This window comes from Pteronotus mesoamericanus, unplaced genomic scaffold (genome assembly GCF_021234165.1).
Source record: "Pteronotus mesoamericanus isolate MK-2021 breed Mesoamerican mustached bat unplaced genomic scaffold, CSHL_Meso_final contig_502, whole genome shotgun sequence".
Lineage (NCBI taxonomy): Eukaryota > Metazoa > Chordata > Mammalia > Chiroptera > Mormoopidae > Pteronotus > Pteronotus mesoamericanus.
This window is the reverse complement of record NW_026555187.1, coordinates 432,754-451,497: the sequence shown is the minus strand read 5'-3', so window position 1 is coordinate 451,497 and position 18,744 is coordinate 432,754. Positions and strand designations below refer to the sequence as shown.

Genomic DNA, 18,744 nt, shown 5'->3' with positions numbered 1-18,744 from the left:
CAAACACACCACACTAATGCAAGACGTTAGTTAATAACGGGGAATTGTAGATGGCAATGGTGTGCTGGAATGCTATACTTCCAGTGTCGTTTTCTTTTTTTTTCTGTAAATCTAAAAATGCTCTAAAAATTAAACTCTGTTTAAAAAGTAACTGGTTGGAGAACATGTACGAATGACCCATGGACATGGACAACAGAGTGGGAATTGACTGTGGGAGAGGGGGGATGGGTGGGATGGGTGGAGGGCGGCAGAGGGGGAAAAACTGAGACAACTGTAATAGAATAAACATGATTTTAAAATAAAATTTTTAAAAATCCTAAAAAAAAGGAACTAGCTGAAATTAATAAAGAATGAGTTAAGATGTTTAATTGGTGGGGAGGGGCATGTTCTGGGGCACCGGCAGGTTTCCCTCCTCTTGATCTGGGTCTGCTGACGCATGTGGGTTCAATTTGTGACAGCTCCTTGACTGTCCAGTTCGGGAATGTGCACTTTCCTCTACATTTATTACACTTCAACTTAAATAAATAAACATAAAATGAAAAGTTGTTTGGGGACGGACTCATCCTTTGCAATGTGCAGTTTTGACTCAAGCAAGCCCGGGTTCCATTCATGGCTCCATCCCTCCCCCACAAAACAGCCTCGAGTGAGCTGAGTCCCCACACTCAGCTTCCACTCACCATTCTGGAAAACAGATTATTAATAGCAGGACCTACCTGTTAAGGTTGTTTGGGACACTTCAGCAGGATGAGCCTTAGCTGGTAGTATGGAAAATTTTAGCCATTATTCCTGTTTCTACTGTTACTATTTTACTGGAGCGAGAGAAACTCAAAACACACTCAGGATGTTGTGGGAGGCCAGCCCACTCACTCCTCCCCGCACCAACCCTCAGTCGCATCCCAGATGCTAGGCAGGACACCCAGCAGCCCTGCCCTGGCAGAGGTAGCTTAGCAGGTAGCCCTGCTAGGGCCCCAGATTATCTAGAGATGGAAGTGCCAGTGGCTCCAAGGCCCACACCCAGGGAGCTCTGGTTTGTCAGGTTAGCCCAGCCGCCAGTCAAGGACTCGTCATACAAGGTGCATGAGCTCCTACGAGAGAATGCAGGACGGAGACCCTGACCTGCTGGAAACCTCCTATCTGCCTCTCTTTGAAGCACAGGTGCTGGGGCTCACCAACAGCCTGAGAGCCGAGCACGTGACAGAGGTCCTACTGACCCACACCCCAGCTCTGCTCTCATCCTGGCTCCCTGTTCCCATCCTGGCTCATGGCACCCCCTTGACCCCTCTATGACAAAGCACTGCCCCACCAAGATTCATAATCTCCCAAAGTGCCGGGCCCCAGAAGGCCTGAGGCTAAGAGGGAGCTTACCCCAAATTTCTGGAGTTCTGAGAAAGAACTTCGGGGGCAGTTCTGAGAGCAAGGTCAAGTTGACCAATTGGCGCGGGGAGTGGGGAGCCTCACTGCGGCTTTGGGCATACTGTTGGAGATCCTGGCAGAAAAAGAAGTTTAAAAACCACCGGTAGCAATCTACAGGGTTCTAGGGCTGCCATTGTCTCTGCGCACCGTCAGGAGCAAGTGTGGCCACGTGAAATGTGAGACTGGGAGAGGATCCTATAAAGCTCCCCTGTGTGACCTCAGATTAGTGTCTGTACCTCTCTGAGCCTCAATTTCTACCTCAGTAAGACCGGAACTATATTACCTAGTTCCTGAAACTGTGATGACAACCCAGAATTTTTAATGTGCTCGGCTCGGTGCTGGGCGCACAGCAAGCCCTTGATCAAAGGTGACTCTGGTTGCATTAGTGTCCCCATCACACTCAGTTTTGTTACCCAGCCACCTGGGATTTGTAGAATTAGGCCCAAGTCTTGCCAGAGAGGAGAGGGAGGGTCTCATTTTGTGAATGACTCCTGAGACATCCAAGCCCCTTCGCAGATACCAATGGAGGTCACTGCCAGCCACCAGCCCAGAGCTAATGTTACCACTTAGAAACCCAAGCTGGGCTGTACAGAGAGGCCGGGGCCATTGGAAAGTGCCCCGGATGTTGGGGTTACACAAGGCTGGTTTGTTCAAATCCCAGCTTACCCACTGCCCCCCTGTCGTTCTCCCAGGGACCCCCAGCCTGATATCCCCCAGTTGGTGGGCCTCAGCCGCCTTGCAGGGCCCAGGAGCAACCCAAGAGGTGGCAGCCTGGCCCCTGGGACACCAGAGAGCATCGTGTCACCAGTAGCTAACAAACATCAGCTAGGGTCAAAGGCAGGACCTCCCTCTGGGGGCCCAGAAGGGCGTCCTGTTTTCACAGAGGGGCAGTCGGTGGTTCTGCGCCGCCTGCCACGGGTGGGTAGAGACGTGAAGGGGCCAGAGCAGAACATAAGTCCGTCGGGGGGCCCTCTTCTAAGACAAGGAAATCCCACTGAGCTCAGTCAGCCCTAAGGAGCCGAACCAGAAATACCCGCGCTCAAACGCAGCGGCCGTCTTGGAGCACAACCTTATCCCCCTAACCCGAGTGTCCTGGACACGCGGGCCCGTCCTGGGTCCTGGGGACCCACGACGCCGCCGCGCGCATACACTCGCACTTGCCCTGTCAGCCCGGGAGCTGGGGAGCCTCGGGTTCCAGAACAGGGCGTGCTCGGGTGTCCCACCCCAACCCCCAGCGACACACACGGGCGGGTGCGCTCGCGCACGCACACACACGCGCGCACACACACACTCTTTCTGCTGTACTCACCCCGCGAGTCTCGGCCTCAAGCCCTCACTCCGGATCCACCCGCGCCGCCACCTCGGTTCTGACCGCGCTGTCCCGCGGTGCGGCCCTTTTTAACCCCGCCCGGCCGCGCCGCGGGGCCCACCCCCGTCCCGCCCCCGACCTAAGGGCGGGGTCCTAGGCGCGGCCCCCAGAGACTGAGAGATCTAGACACAAGAGTTGAGGAGGCTGGAGGAGAGTGACAGGAAAGAAAAGACGCAAGGACTGAGTTGGAGAGAATGACAGATGGAGAGATGGAGAGAAAGACTCAGAGAGACAGCTACAGAGACACGCGGACACCCAAACAAAGACTGGGACACCCAGAAACGGCAAACGCCCAGGCTCCCTGTCCCTCTGCTCCTGCCTGGCTCCCATTAGCACCGAGGTCCTCCTCTTACCACCCTCCCTCAGCACCCTCCTCCTTTACAGCACTCCTCGCGGCCCCCAACTCAGGGCCTGTTCCCAAGCTTGGACAGAGGACCCTAAGCCGTTGGCCCTGACTCACAAAGGCCCTGCCTGCCCCCGGCCCCCTCCCCCATGCCCAGCCTCCTCTGGGTCCACCAGGAACCCTCAGATTCCACTTGGGAGCCAGCCCTTCTGCTCCCTCTGTATCCCGGGTCCAACCCCGCCCCGCCCCACCCTGGTGGGGCTCTTGGTTCTTTCCTCCAGGAAGATCTCTGGCATCAACACGCAGTACCAGACTCCGGTCCTACGCCTCCCACCCCGCCCACCCTATGCCAGCCACCTTAATCCTCCCTTGATCCTATTGTTGTCATTGGCCAGCCCATCTGCTCCAGATGTGTCCAGACAAGGTCAGCCCCACCTCCGGATGTAACACAGAGATACCATTCTTGGGTCGGTGGGTGGGTGGGTGGCTGACCTGCCTAGGCACGTGAGCAGGCCTATGGGAGAACTCACAACTGCCCTCTGGCTCCCCAGCATCTTCTCAGGGCCGAGCAAACCAGACGCCCAGGACAGAGCTGTCAAAGCCAGGGGTGGGAGGGTGACATGGGAGACTAGAGAGAGCAAAGGCTCCAACTATTATTGCAGGCCCATCCGGGGAACCTGAGGCCCAGGCTGCAGATTCAAGGAGAGGTGAGACCGTCTGGGTTTTGGCAGGGTCTAGGTCAGACACTGAGAAGTCTGAAGCTATGAGAAAACAATAAGTTCAAAAGTTAAAACCACAGTAAACAAGGCCTGGCCAAGCGGTTCAATTGGTTAGAGCATCATCCAGATGCACTAAGGTTGTGGGTTAAATCCCTGGTTCAGGACACCTGCAAGAATCAACCAATGACTGCATGAATAAGGGGGAAAACAAACTGATGTTTCTCTTTCTCCTCCTCCCTCCCTCTCTCTCTAAAGTCAATTGCAAAAAATCTTAAATACCTAACAAAAAACTGCAGTAAATAAACCATAAAGAAACTGAAGAAAGGAAGTGCAGATATTGTTTCCCACGATGGCTGTTCCAAAGCCTTTTGATTTATCAAAAATAAATTCTGGATGTGGTTACAGACTTAGTGCCTGGCAGGTGAGCCAACCAGGTGGGACGTCTGGCCTCAGAGCTGCTTAGCTTAGTGCACGGGGCCAAGAGGCAGAGCAGGACCAGAGCAGTGCTAACCTCAGAGCTCAGAGCCTGGGAGCCAAGTCCAAACACAAAGCCATGTTGCACAGTGGTTAGTGCATGGACTCTGGAAGCAGAGGGTTCAGATAGCTCCATCTCATAGTCACTGTGAACCTCAGAAGGTTGTTGGAACACTTTACTATAGTGTGTCTCACTTAAGGCAGTTTTTGCCCCCAGGGGACATTGGGCAATGTCTGGAGACAGGTTAGGTCTTGACACCTGGGGGTGGAGATGCTATGAGCATCGAGTAGGTAGAGGCCAGGGATGCTGCTAGACACCCGCCAATGCATAGGACAGCCTCTCACCACAGATTGTTATCCTGCCCTGGGTGTCAACAGTGCCAAGGCTGAGAAACCCCTCTTCAAGGCGTGAGCAGGGCTTCTGTATTTTAGCACACAGGAGGTGCTGGGGAAGGGCTGACTGCTATTCCTACCGACCCGCGGCGTTTCCACGCTTCTCCCTCACCAGCAAATAACGACTCCGTGCTCTGTCCACCTCCGTTCAGATACAGCAGTGGCTTTCCACTCCATTCACGTGCAACCTTGGGTCAGGCAAATCCTGTGTCAGCCCGGTTATCTCCCCCCAAGAGACTAGGGTCTCCCTGAAAGTGGGACCCCAGGCCCAGCTGGTGCGGGGCTGGGCAGCGCTCAGCTCATAATAAATCTGTACCAGTGGCCGCTGTGCTCCAAGCATGAGGATAGAGCAGAGAGTAAAGAAAAACCGAATCCCTCTCCTCGTCTATCAAAGATTTAAGTCAGAAAAACAGAAAATAAAGAAGCATCTCTATCAGGAAATTTCCATCCGTGAAGGGGGCTCTAGGATGGGGTTTTGCGACAGCGTAGAGGGGGTACCGCTCTCTGAAGCTGGGCATCATGTCTCTTCCTTGTTGAAACCCGACTAATGAGAATGAATATTGAATCATATTGTGCACCTTAGATACATAATTTTTATTTGTCAACTGTACCTCAGTGAAGCTGAAGGGGGAGAATAGATGTTGAATGAATGAACGAATGAATGAATGAAATGAATTTGCGCAAGTCTGAACCTCACAGAAAATACTATGGCTGGTTCCCAAAGTCTGATACAAGTACCCTCAGCTGTTAAGCCTGGTAATTTTAGACACACACAGGGGAACATTTTCTATTTTATACATTTGTGTTAAATGAGGTTTGGTTTGATGAGTCAAGAACACATTCTCGGTGGTATGCCAGTGATATGCATTTTTAAATAAATAAGGTTTCAAAGGAAGACTACTGAAAGAAAACGATTAATTAAGTAATAGAAATGTAATCCACAGATAGAGCAAACATGGTAACAGAGGATGGTGAATGGCTGAAATTTCAGAATCAGACACCATATGGCTGAGTTAACAAAAATGGAAGAAGAAGCTCAAGATCTCTAAATGTGATTTTGGAAATAGAGCGCCAATCTTTCCCAAATTCCAGAAAACAAGAAGCAAAGGGCTCGCAACTTAGAAAAGAGAATTTAAAACAAGTGTAAGACAACCCCTTCCCTTAGCACGTGCTAAACTTGGGCTCTTCAATTTATAATGTCCCTTCACTTGGAGCTGGCCCTTGGCCAGGGTGGGAGGGGGCAGTGTTTCCAGGTGAAGAAGCGGTGACACAAATAATTGAAGCTTTGCTGCTTGGAGGAGGCAGAAGGGAGGCCATGGAAGGCTACGTGAAGGATGTGACATCTGAGCTGGTACTTCAGGGAGAGGTTGGATTTCAACAGGTGTGGGAGAGGGGGTGGGGTTCAGGCACAGAGAAACCCGAGGGCGTGGCTAGGCAGATGGCTTTCCCTGGCCCAGGGACGTGAGAGTCAAGGAGGCTGGAGGGGTGCAGGGTTGGACGTGAAGGGCCTTCAAGGCCAGTCCCCGCAGCTGAGGGTTGATCTGGTGGGCAATGGGGAGCCATAGATGGTGCTTGAGCATGGGAGGAGCCCCCTTTTGATTGATTTGTTTTAAAACACACTAGTGCTTACTGAATGTTTTAAGGATGTGAATTTTTTTTAGGGATGTGGGGGACGTCCCCACTGGTGACTGGCTGGATATGAGTTTCCAGGGAACAGAGGAGAGACGGTACAGCCCACTTTCTCTGCCCTCAGAAATGGAAGGAGAAGCAAGTTAAGAGCCTGGGGATGAGGAGTCACTGAAAGCAGGCTTCCTGGCCATGTGACCCTGGCCAAGTCACAGGACCGCTGTGAATCTCCATCCCATACAGATAAAATAGAGGAAGGGGTCGCGAGAGGAGGTGGTGATTACAGGGTGCCCGGCCTCATGCTTGGCACACAGCTTAGTCTGGACAAACTTCAGCACTGCAAGTTTGCCATTTGACTTTGACTACTTTAAAGGGTCTCACCTAGGGCAAATTCTCCCCCCAGGGGACATCTGGTAATGGCTGGAGATAATTTGGTTGTCACACTGTGGAGGGAGAGGTGCTACTGGCATCTAGTTGGTAGAGGCCAGGGATGCTGCTGAACACTCTACAGTGAGTAAGACGCCTCCACCCCAGAGAATGATCTGGCTCCAAATGTCAACAATGCTGAGGTTGGGACACTCCAGGTTATCTTGAGTCTAAGAGACCTGTGGGCCTTTCAGGGAGACACCCAGGAGGCAGCTGAGCCCAGTGTCTCTGAGTCACCTGATTGGGAAGACAGTGGATGCCCTAGAGTGAGTCAGTGAGGTCACTTGGGGAGGGAGGAGGACATCAAAGAGGATGAGGAGCCAGAAGCTGCATTTAGGGAGAGGACAGGCAGAGGCCCGTCATTGGAGGTAGAAGTAGCCAAGTCTCAAAGGTCAAGGAAGAGCGGCAATAGGTATCATCGCTGTGCCCAGAGGTCTAGGAGCCAAAGCCCCAGAAAGGGACAGGACTATGGGGTTGGCAGGTCACCAGAGTTCTCAGCCTGGTGGCAGCCAAGGTCCCAATGAACTAAGATCAGGGTGGGAGGATAAGAAGTAGAGGTAGTGGCCGGATTAAGAAGATGGTACCAGAAAGACATCTGGACATGGAAAAAGGTGGAGCATAGCTGGGGCGAGGGAAGGCTTTTCCTGGGGCTCCGGAAGCTCATGGCAGACTTTTAGAGGCAAAGATAAAGATGGAGGGAGAGAGAAAGAGGGGGCGGGGGCGGGGGGGGAGAGATCCCATCATACAGTGTTCATGGGAAGGTAAAATGGTGCAGCTGCTATGGAAAACAGTTTGGCAGTTCCCCCAAAAATGAAACATGCAATTATTATATGACCCAGCAATTCCATTCCTAGTATACACCCAAAAGACTTGAAAACATGGACTCAGACAGTTACATGTCCACGTGTGTTCATAGCAGTACTGTTCACAGTTGCCAGAACGTGGAAGCAGCCAAGTGTCCATCAACAGGTGAAAGAATGAACAAATGTGGTCCACCCACATGATGGAATATTACCCAACTATAAAAAGGAATGAAGCACCCACTCGCTACAACGTGGGTCAACCTCAGGGACATGCTGAGTGAGGAAGTCAGACAAAAAACCACATAATGTGTGATTCCATTGATAGGAAACGTCCCGAACAGGCAAATCCATAGAGACAAAAAGTAGATTGGTGGTGGCCAGGGGCCCACTGGAGAGAGAAATGAGGAGTGAAGTCCAAACCCAGGGAAGAGGAGAATAAAGTCTCCTTTTGAGGTAATGAGAAAAATTGGAACTAGATAGAAGTGATGGTCGCCCACCATTGTGAATGTACTAAATGCCACTGAATTGTACACTTTAAAATGGCTAACTACATATGATGGGAATTTCACTTCAATAAAAAATAAAAAGAGGGAGTTCTGGCAGGAAACAGAGCACTCAAATGGGGTCATTTGAATAGAGTTTGATAAAAGCACCATTTTCAAAGAGATAGTGCAGCATCCAGGGGCCAAGAACAGCCAGGAGCCATCACACCCCTGAGGGCTCAGGCCTGGGCCTGAGAGGCCGAAGTATAACCTGGAACCTGGACCAGACAGCACTACGTGGGGAAGACGGCCTGGCAGGGGCTGTGAACCACCAGTCCAGGGACGCAGCCAGCCTGCATGGACCATAAAGGAAAGGAGATAAGGTAGAGACACCCTGATCTCACTGGCCTGCCTCCCTCCGATGCCTGCTGTGGCTCCCCATTGGCTGAACCCAACCAAAAGCCACAAGGCAAAGGAACCCATTAAGTGGTCCATACAAGTCATCCTCCGGGGACCTACACTACAGAGCAGAAGGGTAGAAACAAAACAGGAAATAACAGAGATTTGAAGCAAAGACAAGAGCAGTTCAGAAGTGTGGGGTGAATGGGGAGACAAAGCGCCCCTTCCAACTCATTACTCACCGATCTCTTGCTCAAGGTCCACGCACCAGTGACTTGTGGCCATTTTTTCCAAACTCACCGCAGCCATCTCTGCCACCATTGCATATGCAGTTCCCTCTGCTTAGAATTCTTTTCCCCCTCACTTGCCCGGCTAACTCCTATTTATCCTGCATGTCTTAGCTCAAAGCCATTATCTCTGAGGGCTTCCCCTACTCTCGACTGGCTGAGTTCAAGCCCAATTCAATGCAGTCACATCTCCTATGCATCCTCAGTCTCAGCAACATTGCTCTTGGGATGATTTGTGTAGCGACTGTCTACCTGGTGGGGCCACGAGCTCCACACGGATAGGCAGGGTCTTTCTCATACCCTGTTTTCCCCCAGCTTCAGCAGGCAGAGAGCACATACCCTTTCAACAAACGTCAAGTTCACACCTGGTGGTGTGGTTTACACTGAAAAAAAAGGGGTCACATTCCTGCTCTCTGGAAATTACATAAAGCAGGCCTGGCTGGTGTGGCTCAGTGGATTGCCCGCCGGCTTGTGAGCCAAAGGATCCCCCATTCCAGTCCCAGTCAGGACACATGCCAAGGTTGCAGGCCAGCAGGGGGCGCGCGAGAGGCAACCGCATGTCGACGTTTCCCTCCCTCTCTTTCTTCCTCCCTTCCCCTCTGTCTAAAAATAAATAAATAAAACATTTTTTTTAAAAAAAGAAAGAAATTACATAAAGCACAACTAGAAAATGTATAACAAAAGGAGGTGTTCTATGTGATATGTACTATGGAAGAAAGTCCAGCAAGATATGGAGATGAGGACAGGCTCTCTGAAAAGGTGATATTTGAGCAGAGACCAAGAGGGAGGGAGGAGGGTATCTGGAGGAGGAGCGTTCCAAGCACGGGGCACAGAGAGCGGGAAGGCTGGAGCAGAGTAAGGAAGGCGGGGAGAGTGGGAGGAGACGAGGGCGGGGAAGTGACAGAACAGATCGCACACGGCCTGAAAGGCCACGGGGAAGACCGAGGGTTTGGGACATCAAAGATGGCTAAAGTCTGAATGGTCTTCCACCTCAGCACTCCAACCTCCACCTTTTGGACATAGGCCTCCGTGAAAGGTGGGAGCAACAGAGGATCCGAGCCCAGGAGGGTGGGCCTGACGTAGATTTTAGCAGACTCCCTCTAGCTGCAATATAGTGGACCAACTGAAGGGGGAACCAGCGCGGCAGGAGGTGTCTGCAGCCTTGGACGTGCACAGCGGCAATGGTGGAAGGGGCTGAGAGTGGTGGAAAGCGGTGGAATTTGGAATTTATTCTAAAGGTGGAGCTAATGGGATCTGCTGACAGATTGGATGTGGTTGTGAGATGTTAACCTAAAAATAAAAAGGCCTTTCAACGTGAGAGGCAACCAACGTTTATTTTAGATCAATAAAAAGAGCTATTTGGGAATCATTAATTCGAGGACAAGACCAAATAGTATTCTGATTAGGAAACAAACACAGGGGTGTTTATGAGAAAGGGAAGGAGAACAATTACATCAATAGAAGGAAGGCATTTCTATTGGTACAGATAACATAACATAGTGATGTTAATTCTAAACAATGTTTTAATTTTAAGTCCAGTAGTCACCAGGCCAGTAGACATCATATCTGCTTTCTTATTATCTTTGCAAACATTTCTTTGGGGCACAGTGTTGCTTTAGGCCCAGTCCAAAGGTTATTTTGCTGTTTCAACATTCCAAATGTCTGAGGTATAAGATGTGCAAGGCAGTTCCTCTGGAATGGCAGCTCTAGCTCCATTTTAAAGTGGTTCCATTTATTTATTTACTTATTTATTTATCTATTGACAAAGAGAAGAAAAGTCACAGGTGACTGCAAGGTTTTTGGCCTGGGTCATATTTAGGCTGGAGTTTTCATGGGGAACAAGAGAAAAGGAAAAAGGGGATAGAGCTCTGGCTGGTGTGGCTCAGGTGGTTGGAGCATCGTCCCATACACCAAAAGTTTGGGTGTTCGATTCCCAGTCAGGGCACATACCTAGGTTGCAGGTTCGATCCCTGGTCAGGGTGTGAATGAGAGGCAACCAATCATCAACATTTCTCTCTTATCTCTCTCTTTCAAATCAATAAACTTTTTTTTTAAGAAAAAGGAGATAGAAAGATAGCAAATGGGGCAGGGGGAAGGTGTGGAGGGGAGGTCAGACAGGGGAAGGGGAAATGTATGAGAGGGAGAGAATTCGCCTACTAGCAAAGGAGAGCCAGATGGGTGCAGGGAGAGCCTTGGGGCGGGTGCAGGGAGGAGAGGCCCTGGTCCTCAGAAACTAAGGACAAAGATGGAGAGGTGTTCCCTTAGAAAGTGTGGCAAGTGACAGTGCTGCTGGGGAGGGGTAGGGAGCCAGGAGCACCAAGGTGCAAGGACCTCGCCCTCCACCTGGGAAGTGACTCCTGTCGTGCCTGGGCCAGAAATCCTGATGGGCAAGTCATTCTAGAGAAGGGCAGACAGGCAAAGTCTGAGTTGGCTGGGATTACCAAGTAGGAAAAATTCACAGGGAGGGACTGCGAACCTAATTCAGATAAGGCGATCAGGGCTAGGTTTCCAAGAGGAAGTGATGTTTAAGGAATCCCTGAATCACACAGAAGACAAGAATCAGAGCAGTGCGAGCAAAGTAAACCTCAAATGCAAAGGCCCTGGGGCTGAGTGTGGATGGCATCCTCAAGGAGCAAGAGGTCAGCCGGCTAGAATGGGGAACCCACCAGGAGGGGAGCCCAGACGGGCTGGTGAAAATCAGATCATGACGGTTCTAGTGTATACAAGGCAGAAATGAGAGGAACAGGGGAAGGATGCCCTGAGCAGAGGGACCAGCTGGAGCCAACACCTGGAGGCGAGGAAGTCGCTGGCCTGTGCCTGTTTGGGGCGCAGGAAGTCATCCTGCCTCTGGCTGTGCTGATATAAACTGTACCACAAAGAAAAGGAGTGAGTGGGTTGGGGCAAAGGTGACTTCCACCAGGGGACCAGTTGCTGTGGTTTGTGACCACAGGCCACCCAGGATGATTCAGCAAGATTCTGTGTTGTCAGAGGTCAGCTCCCTAAAGACCAAAACAACAAAATGGCAAACAGAGTAGTGGATCTGCCCTAGGAATCCCTCCTTCTCACTAGCTCCTAGAGGGGTTAAGCTTCAAGAAACTTCTCAAAAATGCTTGCAGGCTGGGTTCGGTCACCAGTTGCTGTGTGACTTTTGGCACGTTACTCCACCTCTCTGAACATCAGTAGACCACTTTTTTGTTTGTTTGATCCATCTGTAAGTCAAAGGCACCATCCTCTGTCTACATTACCATGGTCACTCTCTACAATAAGGCGATGACTCTGATCATAGTCATTTATAGGCAGAGAGATGGTGACTCGGAGAAAGGAATTCACTTGCCCAAGTTGGGAGCTAAACCCAGATCTGTTGGATTCCAGCAATGGTGAGGCTTTTGGGGAAAGCCTAATCTCAGCAGGCCTAAGATTCTCTATAGCAAGTGTCTGGCACACAGTGGTCACTAAGCAGACAGGAGCTATTCTTATGGTCATTAGCCTTAGGATGGTGTGGAGCCATCTCTCCTCTCCCAGCCTCAGTTTCCTCACCTGCAAAATGGAGACTTAGAATCCTCCACTTGGAATTCTCTCCTCACCGGCTTTGGGAGACATCAGAGATATAAGGTGTGTAAAAATAAATGGTGGAGTTTTGGCAGTAACTCAAAAAGTTAAACGTAGAGTTATCACAAGACCCAGCAATTTCACTCCAAAACATGGACCCAGAAGAATTGAAAATGGTACTCAAACAAGAACATGTACACACAGCTGCATAGCAGCACTAGTCACATTAGCCCAAAGTATAAACAACCCAAGTGGTCCATCATACAGTGATAAAAAGGAATGAAGCCATAAAAAAGAATGAAGCATTTACACTACAACAAGGATGAACCTTGAAAACATTATGTTGAGTGACACAAGCTAAACACAAAAGGACACACATTGTATGATTCCTTTTATATGAAGTGTCCAGGGTAGGTAATTCTTAAAGACAGGCAGCAGATTGGCGGTTGCCAGGGGCAGAGAAGAGGGAATGGGGAGTGATTACTTAATCGATATTGGGTTTCCGTCCGGGGTGACGAAAATGTTCTGGAAGCCTGAATTGTACGTGGGATATTCCTAAGCTCAAGCAGGTTCCACTCCTCTGCCTGAGAGACATGCAGGTGAAACACACCCACAGTGAAGTCACATCCCTTGGAGGATATAGGTGACTCAACAAGAGGGCAGATAGCAGAACCCAGGATATTGGCCAGCTTGACCTGGTTCTTTCCCCCTGGCCCAGGAGAACCCAGCCAGGGAGGCCCAGAGCTAAGGGGCTGTCCTATGTTTAGAGAGAAATCCCTCTGCTATTGTCACTTCTCTGTGCTCAGTCCTGTGCTGACACCCCAAGAAAACTCAGCTCTGTGGCCAGCACCCAAGGAGCTCCCCGTCTGGAGAGTAAGGAACTGGACATAGACACTCCCAACCTCTCAGTGTCAGGACTGAGCCCCAGAAAGGAGCCTGGAGCTGGGAAAGCCGGGAGGAGAAAGCCAGAGGAGGGAAGGCCCCTAGAAAGGGGAGTATAGGAGGTGGCTTTTGAAGAACAAATAGGAGTCCACCAGGTCAAATGAAAAGGTTTGTGAGCATTTTACATACTCTCCTACTTTACTAGTGGGAATGCAAAGTGATATAAGAAAACGAAAAAGCTTGTTAATTTTTTACACACTTGAAAACTTTACTAGTGGAGAGGAAAACAGGTGATATCTGGCAAAATTATATACAAATTTATACAGTTGGAGGAATATATCCCAATGATTCTTTTGCAAAAATAAGAAAAGATGAATGAGCAAGGGTTTTCATAACAACTCTATTTAAAGTTTCAAAAGACGATAAGTAGCCTGTATGTCCGTCAACAGGGGACAGCCACGTTATGGAGTACTATGCAGCTGTGAAAAGGAATAAGCAAGATCTCTGTATACTAGAAACAGTGTTAAGTAGAAAAACAGCAAATTGGGTGCATATATATATATATATATATTTATTTATTTATTTATTTTCATTAAAAGCTAGACCATGAAAAATTATAAATTGTAGCCTGAGGAAGAGGCAGAAAACAGGATGGAAGGCCCAGGAATAGAAGCTCGGGGTCTCTCTGTATACTTTGTTTTGTAGCTTTGACTTTGAAACCGTGTAAATATCTTACATAATTCTAAAATAATATTATATTTTTAAAATAAGGGGTTGGGCCCCAGGCTCTGAGCGGCCCCTGCCCAGGTGGCAACAGTAGTTCTAGGGGGAGACACCATGGGCCCTGAACCCATTGTCCTCAATCAGACGGAGGAACTGGGGCCGCACCAGGGCCCTACAGAAGGCGCTGGGACTGGAGCAGCCAGGAGCCTGAGCAAGAACAAGAGGAAACCAGGGCAGGTCCCGCTCGCTCCTCCTACCAGCCCCTGAACCAAGATCCCAAGCCAGAGGAGGCGGAGCTGGTACCAGTGGGGGATGGAGAAGATGCAGCTGCTGATATACAGGATCGGATCCACGCCCTGGGGTTTCCTTTGCCAGACCCACCATTGGAGAGTGAGGATGAAAATGAGGAGGGAGCTACAGCATTGAGTAACCATGGACCCATGGACCCAGGATATGCACAGCTGGCGAAAAGGCCAGCGGCTGGAGGAAGCCTGCCTGCACCCAGAGTTCCTGCCTGGGCTCGGGGGCTATCAGATGCCTGGTGGGAAGCCATGGTACAGAAGGCTCTCCAAGCCCGGCAGGCGTCCCCTGCCTGGGAGCGACCATCTCGAGAGCTGCCTCGCCTGCTCGCATTCCAGGCTGGAACGAGCACAGAGCACAGGAACGAGCACATCCCTGGTTGTCATGCGCATCTCCATCCTCCCCACCTCCATCTCCACATCAAGGCCAACCAGACTTCTTCTCAGAGACCCCCTTTATTCAGTTCTGTACGCACGGGGACATCGATCCAAGCCCAACCCACTGTAGCATGTATCGCTTTGGAGAATAAAGCACTCTATGTACATAGCCAAAATAATAATAATAAAACAACAGTAAGTCCACACCCACTAGAAATGGCTATTATAAAAAAGAAGCTAACAAGTGCTGGTGAGAACATGGATAAATTGGAATCCTTGTGCACTGCTGGGGGGAATGTGGGGTGGTGCAGCAGCCATGGGAAACAGCGTGGAGGGTCCCTGAAAAATTAAACATACAATGACCATATTACCTATCAATTCTACTTCTGGATATGTACCCAAAATAAGTGAGAGCAGGATCTCAAACGTGTTTGCACAGCCATAGACATAGCACTGTTCACAATAGCCCAGAGTAGAAACAACTCAAATTCCATCAGCAGATGAATGGATAAGCAAAGTATGGTCCATCCATAAAATGAAATATTATTTATTCTTAAAAAGGTAGGAAATTCTGACACATGCTATAACGTGGATGAAACTTGAAGACATTTTGTTAAGTGAAAGAAGCCAGTCACAGAAGAGAAATGTGATTCCACTTATACGAGGTCTCTAGAGGGTCAAATTTATAGAGACAGACAGTAGACGGTGGGTGCCAGGGGCTGGGGGAGGAGAAATGGGAAGTTACTGTTTAATGGGGACAGTTTGAATTTGAAAGATGAAGGTTCTGGAGATGGATGGTGAATGGTTGGTCAATAATGAAATTGCACCTAATGCCAGTGAAATACACACTTAGAAATGGTTAAAATGGTAAATGTTATGTATATTTTACTGCAATAAAAAAAGTACTGTGGTATTACCTCATTTGAATGAGTTCCTTACTCTCAAGTGCATTTGTTATAGTACAATATATCAGAGATATTTTTAAATGGAGGCGGAGAAGGAACAATGAGGTTAATTTTTTATCATAATAAAAGATTGACAATAATAATTACAATATTAATTCTGTTATTTGACATGTTTTTTAATTGCACAGTGGCCCATTTCAGTAAATTCATGCATTCATAAATACGTATGTAGAAAAGGAATCTCATTCTTTACCTTTGGAGGATGTAAAGGAGCCCAATAGTTATTTTGGAAACTAGGGGGAAAAGAAGAATCAGCCATATACCTTGCCTTTCCCATGGAATTGTACCATTGGCAGACCAAGTGGCAGATGAGAGGGTGTTTCCCCTTCCAGAAGTATTCCAGCTAATAAATGAAGAAGAAATAATATCATTTTAATATCACTCTATTGTAGCTTCTAATGAATTAATAGATCTAGACAATGATCATTAACGTGAGATAACATTCTGGAAGTGAGCCAATGAGTGGAGGTTATAGAAGAAATAAGGTGGCTCATGAGTTGATTCATGTCAAAAAGATGATGGATGTACATAGGGGTTCATCACACAATATTTTGAGTACCTTTGAAATTTTCTATTTAGAGAAAAATGTTTTTTCTCCCCTTTATTCCCCTCTGCCCTACACCCCTCAACCCCCCAACATTCCCTCTCCTTAGTTCATGTCCATGGGTCGTACATGTAAGTTCTTTGGCATCTCCATTTCCTATTCTTTTCTTAACCTCCCCCTGCCTATTTTGTACACACCATCTATGTTTCTTATTCCCTGTACCTTTTTCCCCATTCTCCCCCTTCCCCTCCTCTCTGGTCTCCATTTCTGTGTTCTGTTCCTGTTCTAGTTGTTTGCTTAGTTTGCTTTTGTATTTGTTTTTAGGTTCAGTTGTTGATAATTGTGCGTTTGTTGTCATTTTACTGTTCATAGTTTTTTATCTTCTTTTTCTTAGATAAGTCCCTTTAACATTTCATATAATATGGGCTTGATGATGATGAATTCCTTTAACTTTACCTTAACTGGGAAGCACTTTTTCTGTCTGCCCATTCTAAATAATAGCTTTGCTGGATAGAGTAATCTTGGATGTAGGTCCTTGCCTTTCATGACTTTGAATACTTCTTGCCAGCCCCTTCTTGCCTGCAAGGTTTCTTTTGAGAAATCAGCATAGTCTTATGGGAACTCCTTTGTAGGTAACTGTCTCCTTTTCTCTTGCTGCTTTTAAGAATCTCTCCCTATCTTTAATCTTGGGTAATGTGATTATGATGTGCCTTGGTGTGTGCTTTCTTAGGTCCAACTTCTTTGGGACTCTGAGCTTCCTGAACCTCCTGGAAGTCTATTTCCTTAACCAAATACGGGAAGTTCTCCTTCATTATTTATTGAAATAAGTTTTCAATTTCTTTCTCTTCCTCTTCTCCTTCTGGCACCCCTATGATTTGGATGTTGGAACATTTAAAGTTGTCCCAGAGACTCCTAAACCTCTCATTTTTTTGAATTCTTGTTTCTTCATTCTGTTCTAGTCGAATGTTTATCTCTTCCTTCTGCTCCCAATCATTGATTTGAGTCCCGGTTTCCTTCCTTTCACTGTTGGTTCCCTGTATATTTTTCTTTGTTTCACTTTACTTAGCCTTCACATTTTCCTCCATTTTGCAACCATACTCAACCAGTTCAGTGAGCATCCAGATTACCAATGTTCTGAACTGTGCATCTGATAGGTTGGCTATGTCTTCATCACTTAGTTCTATTTCTGGAGCTTTGATCCGTTCTTTCATTTGGGCCATATTTCTTTGTCTCAGCTCACCTGTTAAGTTGGAAGAGGCAGAGTCTTAGGTATTTGCCAGGGCAGGACAACCCAGGACACTGTGTTGTGACGCTTTATGTTAGGGAGGGGTCCAAGAGGGAACAAAGCCGGTTGCTCAGCTCTTGGCTGGCTTTCAGTCCCTTCCCTGCTGCCCACAAGCAAACTGGACCCTTCCGGTGCTGATTCCCAGGTGGGAGGGTTAGGGTATGTTCTACGACCCTGTGGTTCTCTCCCCAATGAACTCCCCTGTGAGGTTGGGAGTTTCTCCTCCTGCCACAACCCCCACGTGTTTTTACAGCCAGAGGTTTGAAGCTTTCTTTTCCCTCACTGGAACCCTGGATTGCACGGTCTCTCTTGCTTCCCAGTAGTTCCTCCCGGTTTAACTGCACACAAGTGTGGGACCACCTGGTCCACCAGCCGTGGCCTCACCTGCCTGGTCCTCTAGCCTCAGCCTTGCCATGTGTCCTCTCTGCCCGGCTGCCTGTCTCAGCCCCGCCTACTGGTCTGGATGAATGTTTGTTCTTTAACTCGTTGGTTGTCAGACTTCCATACAGTTCGATTTTCTGGCAGTCTGGTTACTTTTTGTTTTTAAATTTGTTGTTGTCCTTCTTTTGGTTGTGCAAGGAGGCAACGTGTATCTACCTATGCCTCCATCTTGCCCAGAAGTCTATTTAGAGAAAAATGTTTAAAGTCCTTTGCCTTCTGTCATTGTATTGAAACAGGGTGATGACAGCTAGGAGCCTGTAGGTGCTGGGTAAATATGTCCCAGGGAGTGCCAGCATCTGGCCCCATTTACCCCACATTAGGTCTTGGCCTCTAGCATACTGCTGAGGGGTGAACTCATGATTTCACTGTAGTATCCAGTGTCCTCAGTTACAAAACTCCCTCCTCTGCTGTTCCAAGACCAGGTGTCATAGAGATTAAATCTTACCTCTACTCCTCCAGAAATATACAACTTAAGTCAACTTCTACCCACCGGGGACTGTGGAATAGCCCCAGCTGGAGGCTGTGGGGTTGATTGCTCACACCATGACTTGCTTTTCCCTTTGGCAAATTGAATTCAACTATTCCTGGAGCTGGCCTGTCCTGGCTTCAATGATTTGGCTGGGGTTCCAGACTGGCTTAAGGCCCAGCCTTAATGCCCAGCTGGCTGCTGAGGGGCCCGGGCCAGCAGGGAAGCCTAGGGTTGGACAAATGCCCCAGCTGCAGAAATAATACATGACTCGAATGTGAGAGTCTGGTCATAACAGATTATCCTGTGGGCTGGATCTCTGCTGGGGAGGCTGGAGCAGGTGGGTAGATTGCCAGAAATGACTCCTTCTTCACTGAACACTTTCCATGTGCTAGAGCAATTTTACCTGGTTTAACTCTCACAGTAACCCTATGAGGTTGGTACTATCATCCTATTTTAGAGATAGACAAAATGAAGG

General features: G+C 48.6%; 1 protein-coding gene across 1 annotated transcript; it reads left to right on the top strand.

Moving 5' to 3' along the window:
• The first annotated feature begins 1,077 nt into the window (after window positions 1–1,077).
• Window positions 1,078–14,717, top strand: LOC129074914 (male-enhanced antigen 1-like). The gene is given in 4 exon segments (XM_054578808.1): window positions 1,078–1,264; window positions 13,959–14,072; window positions 14,075–14,566; window positions 14,614–14,717. Coding segments are annotated over 4 exon segments (897 nt in total).
• The last annotated feature ends 4,027 nt before the right edge of the window (window positions 14,718–18,744 follow it).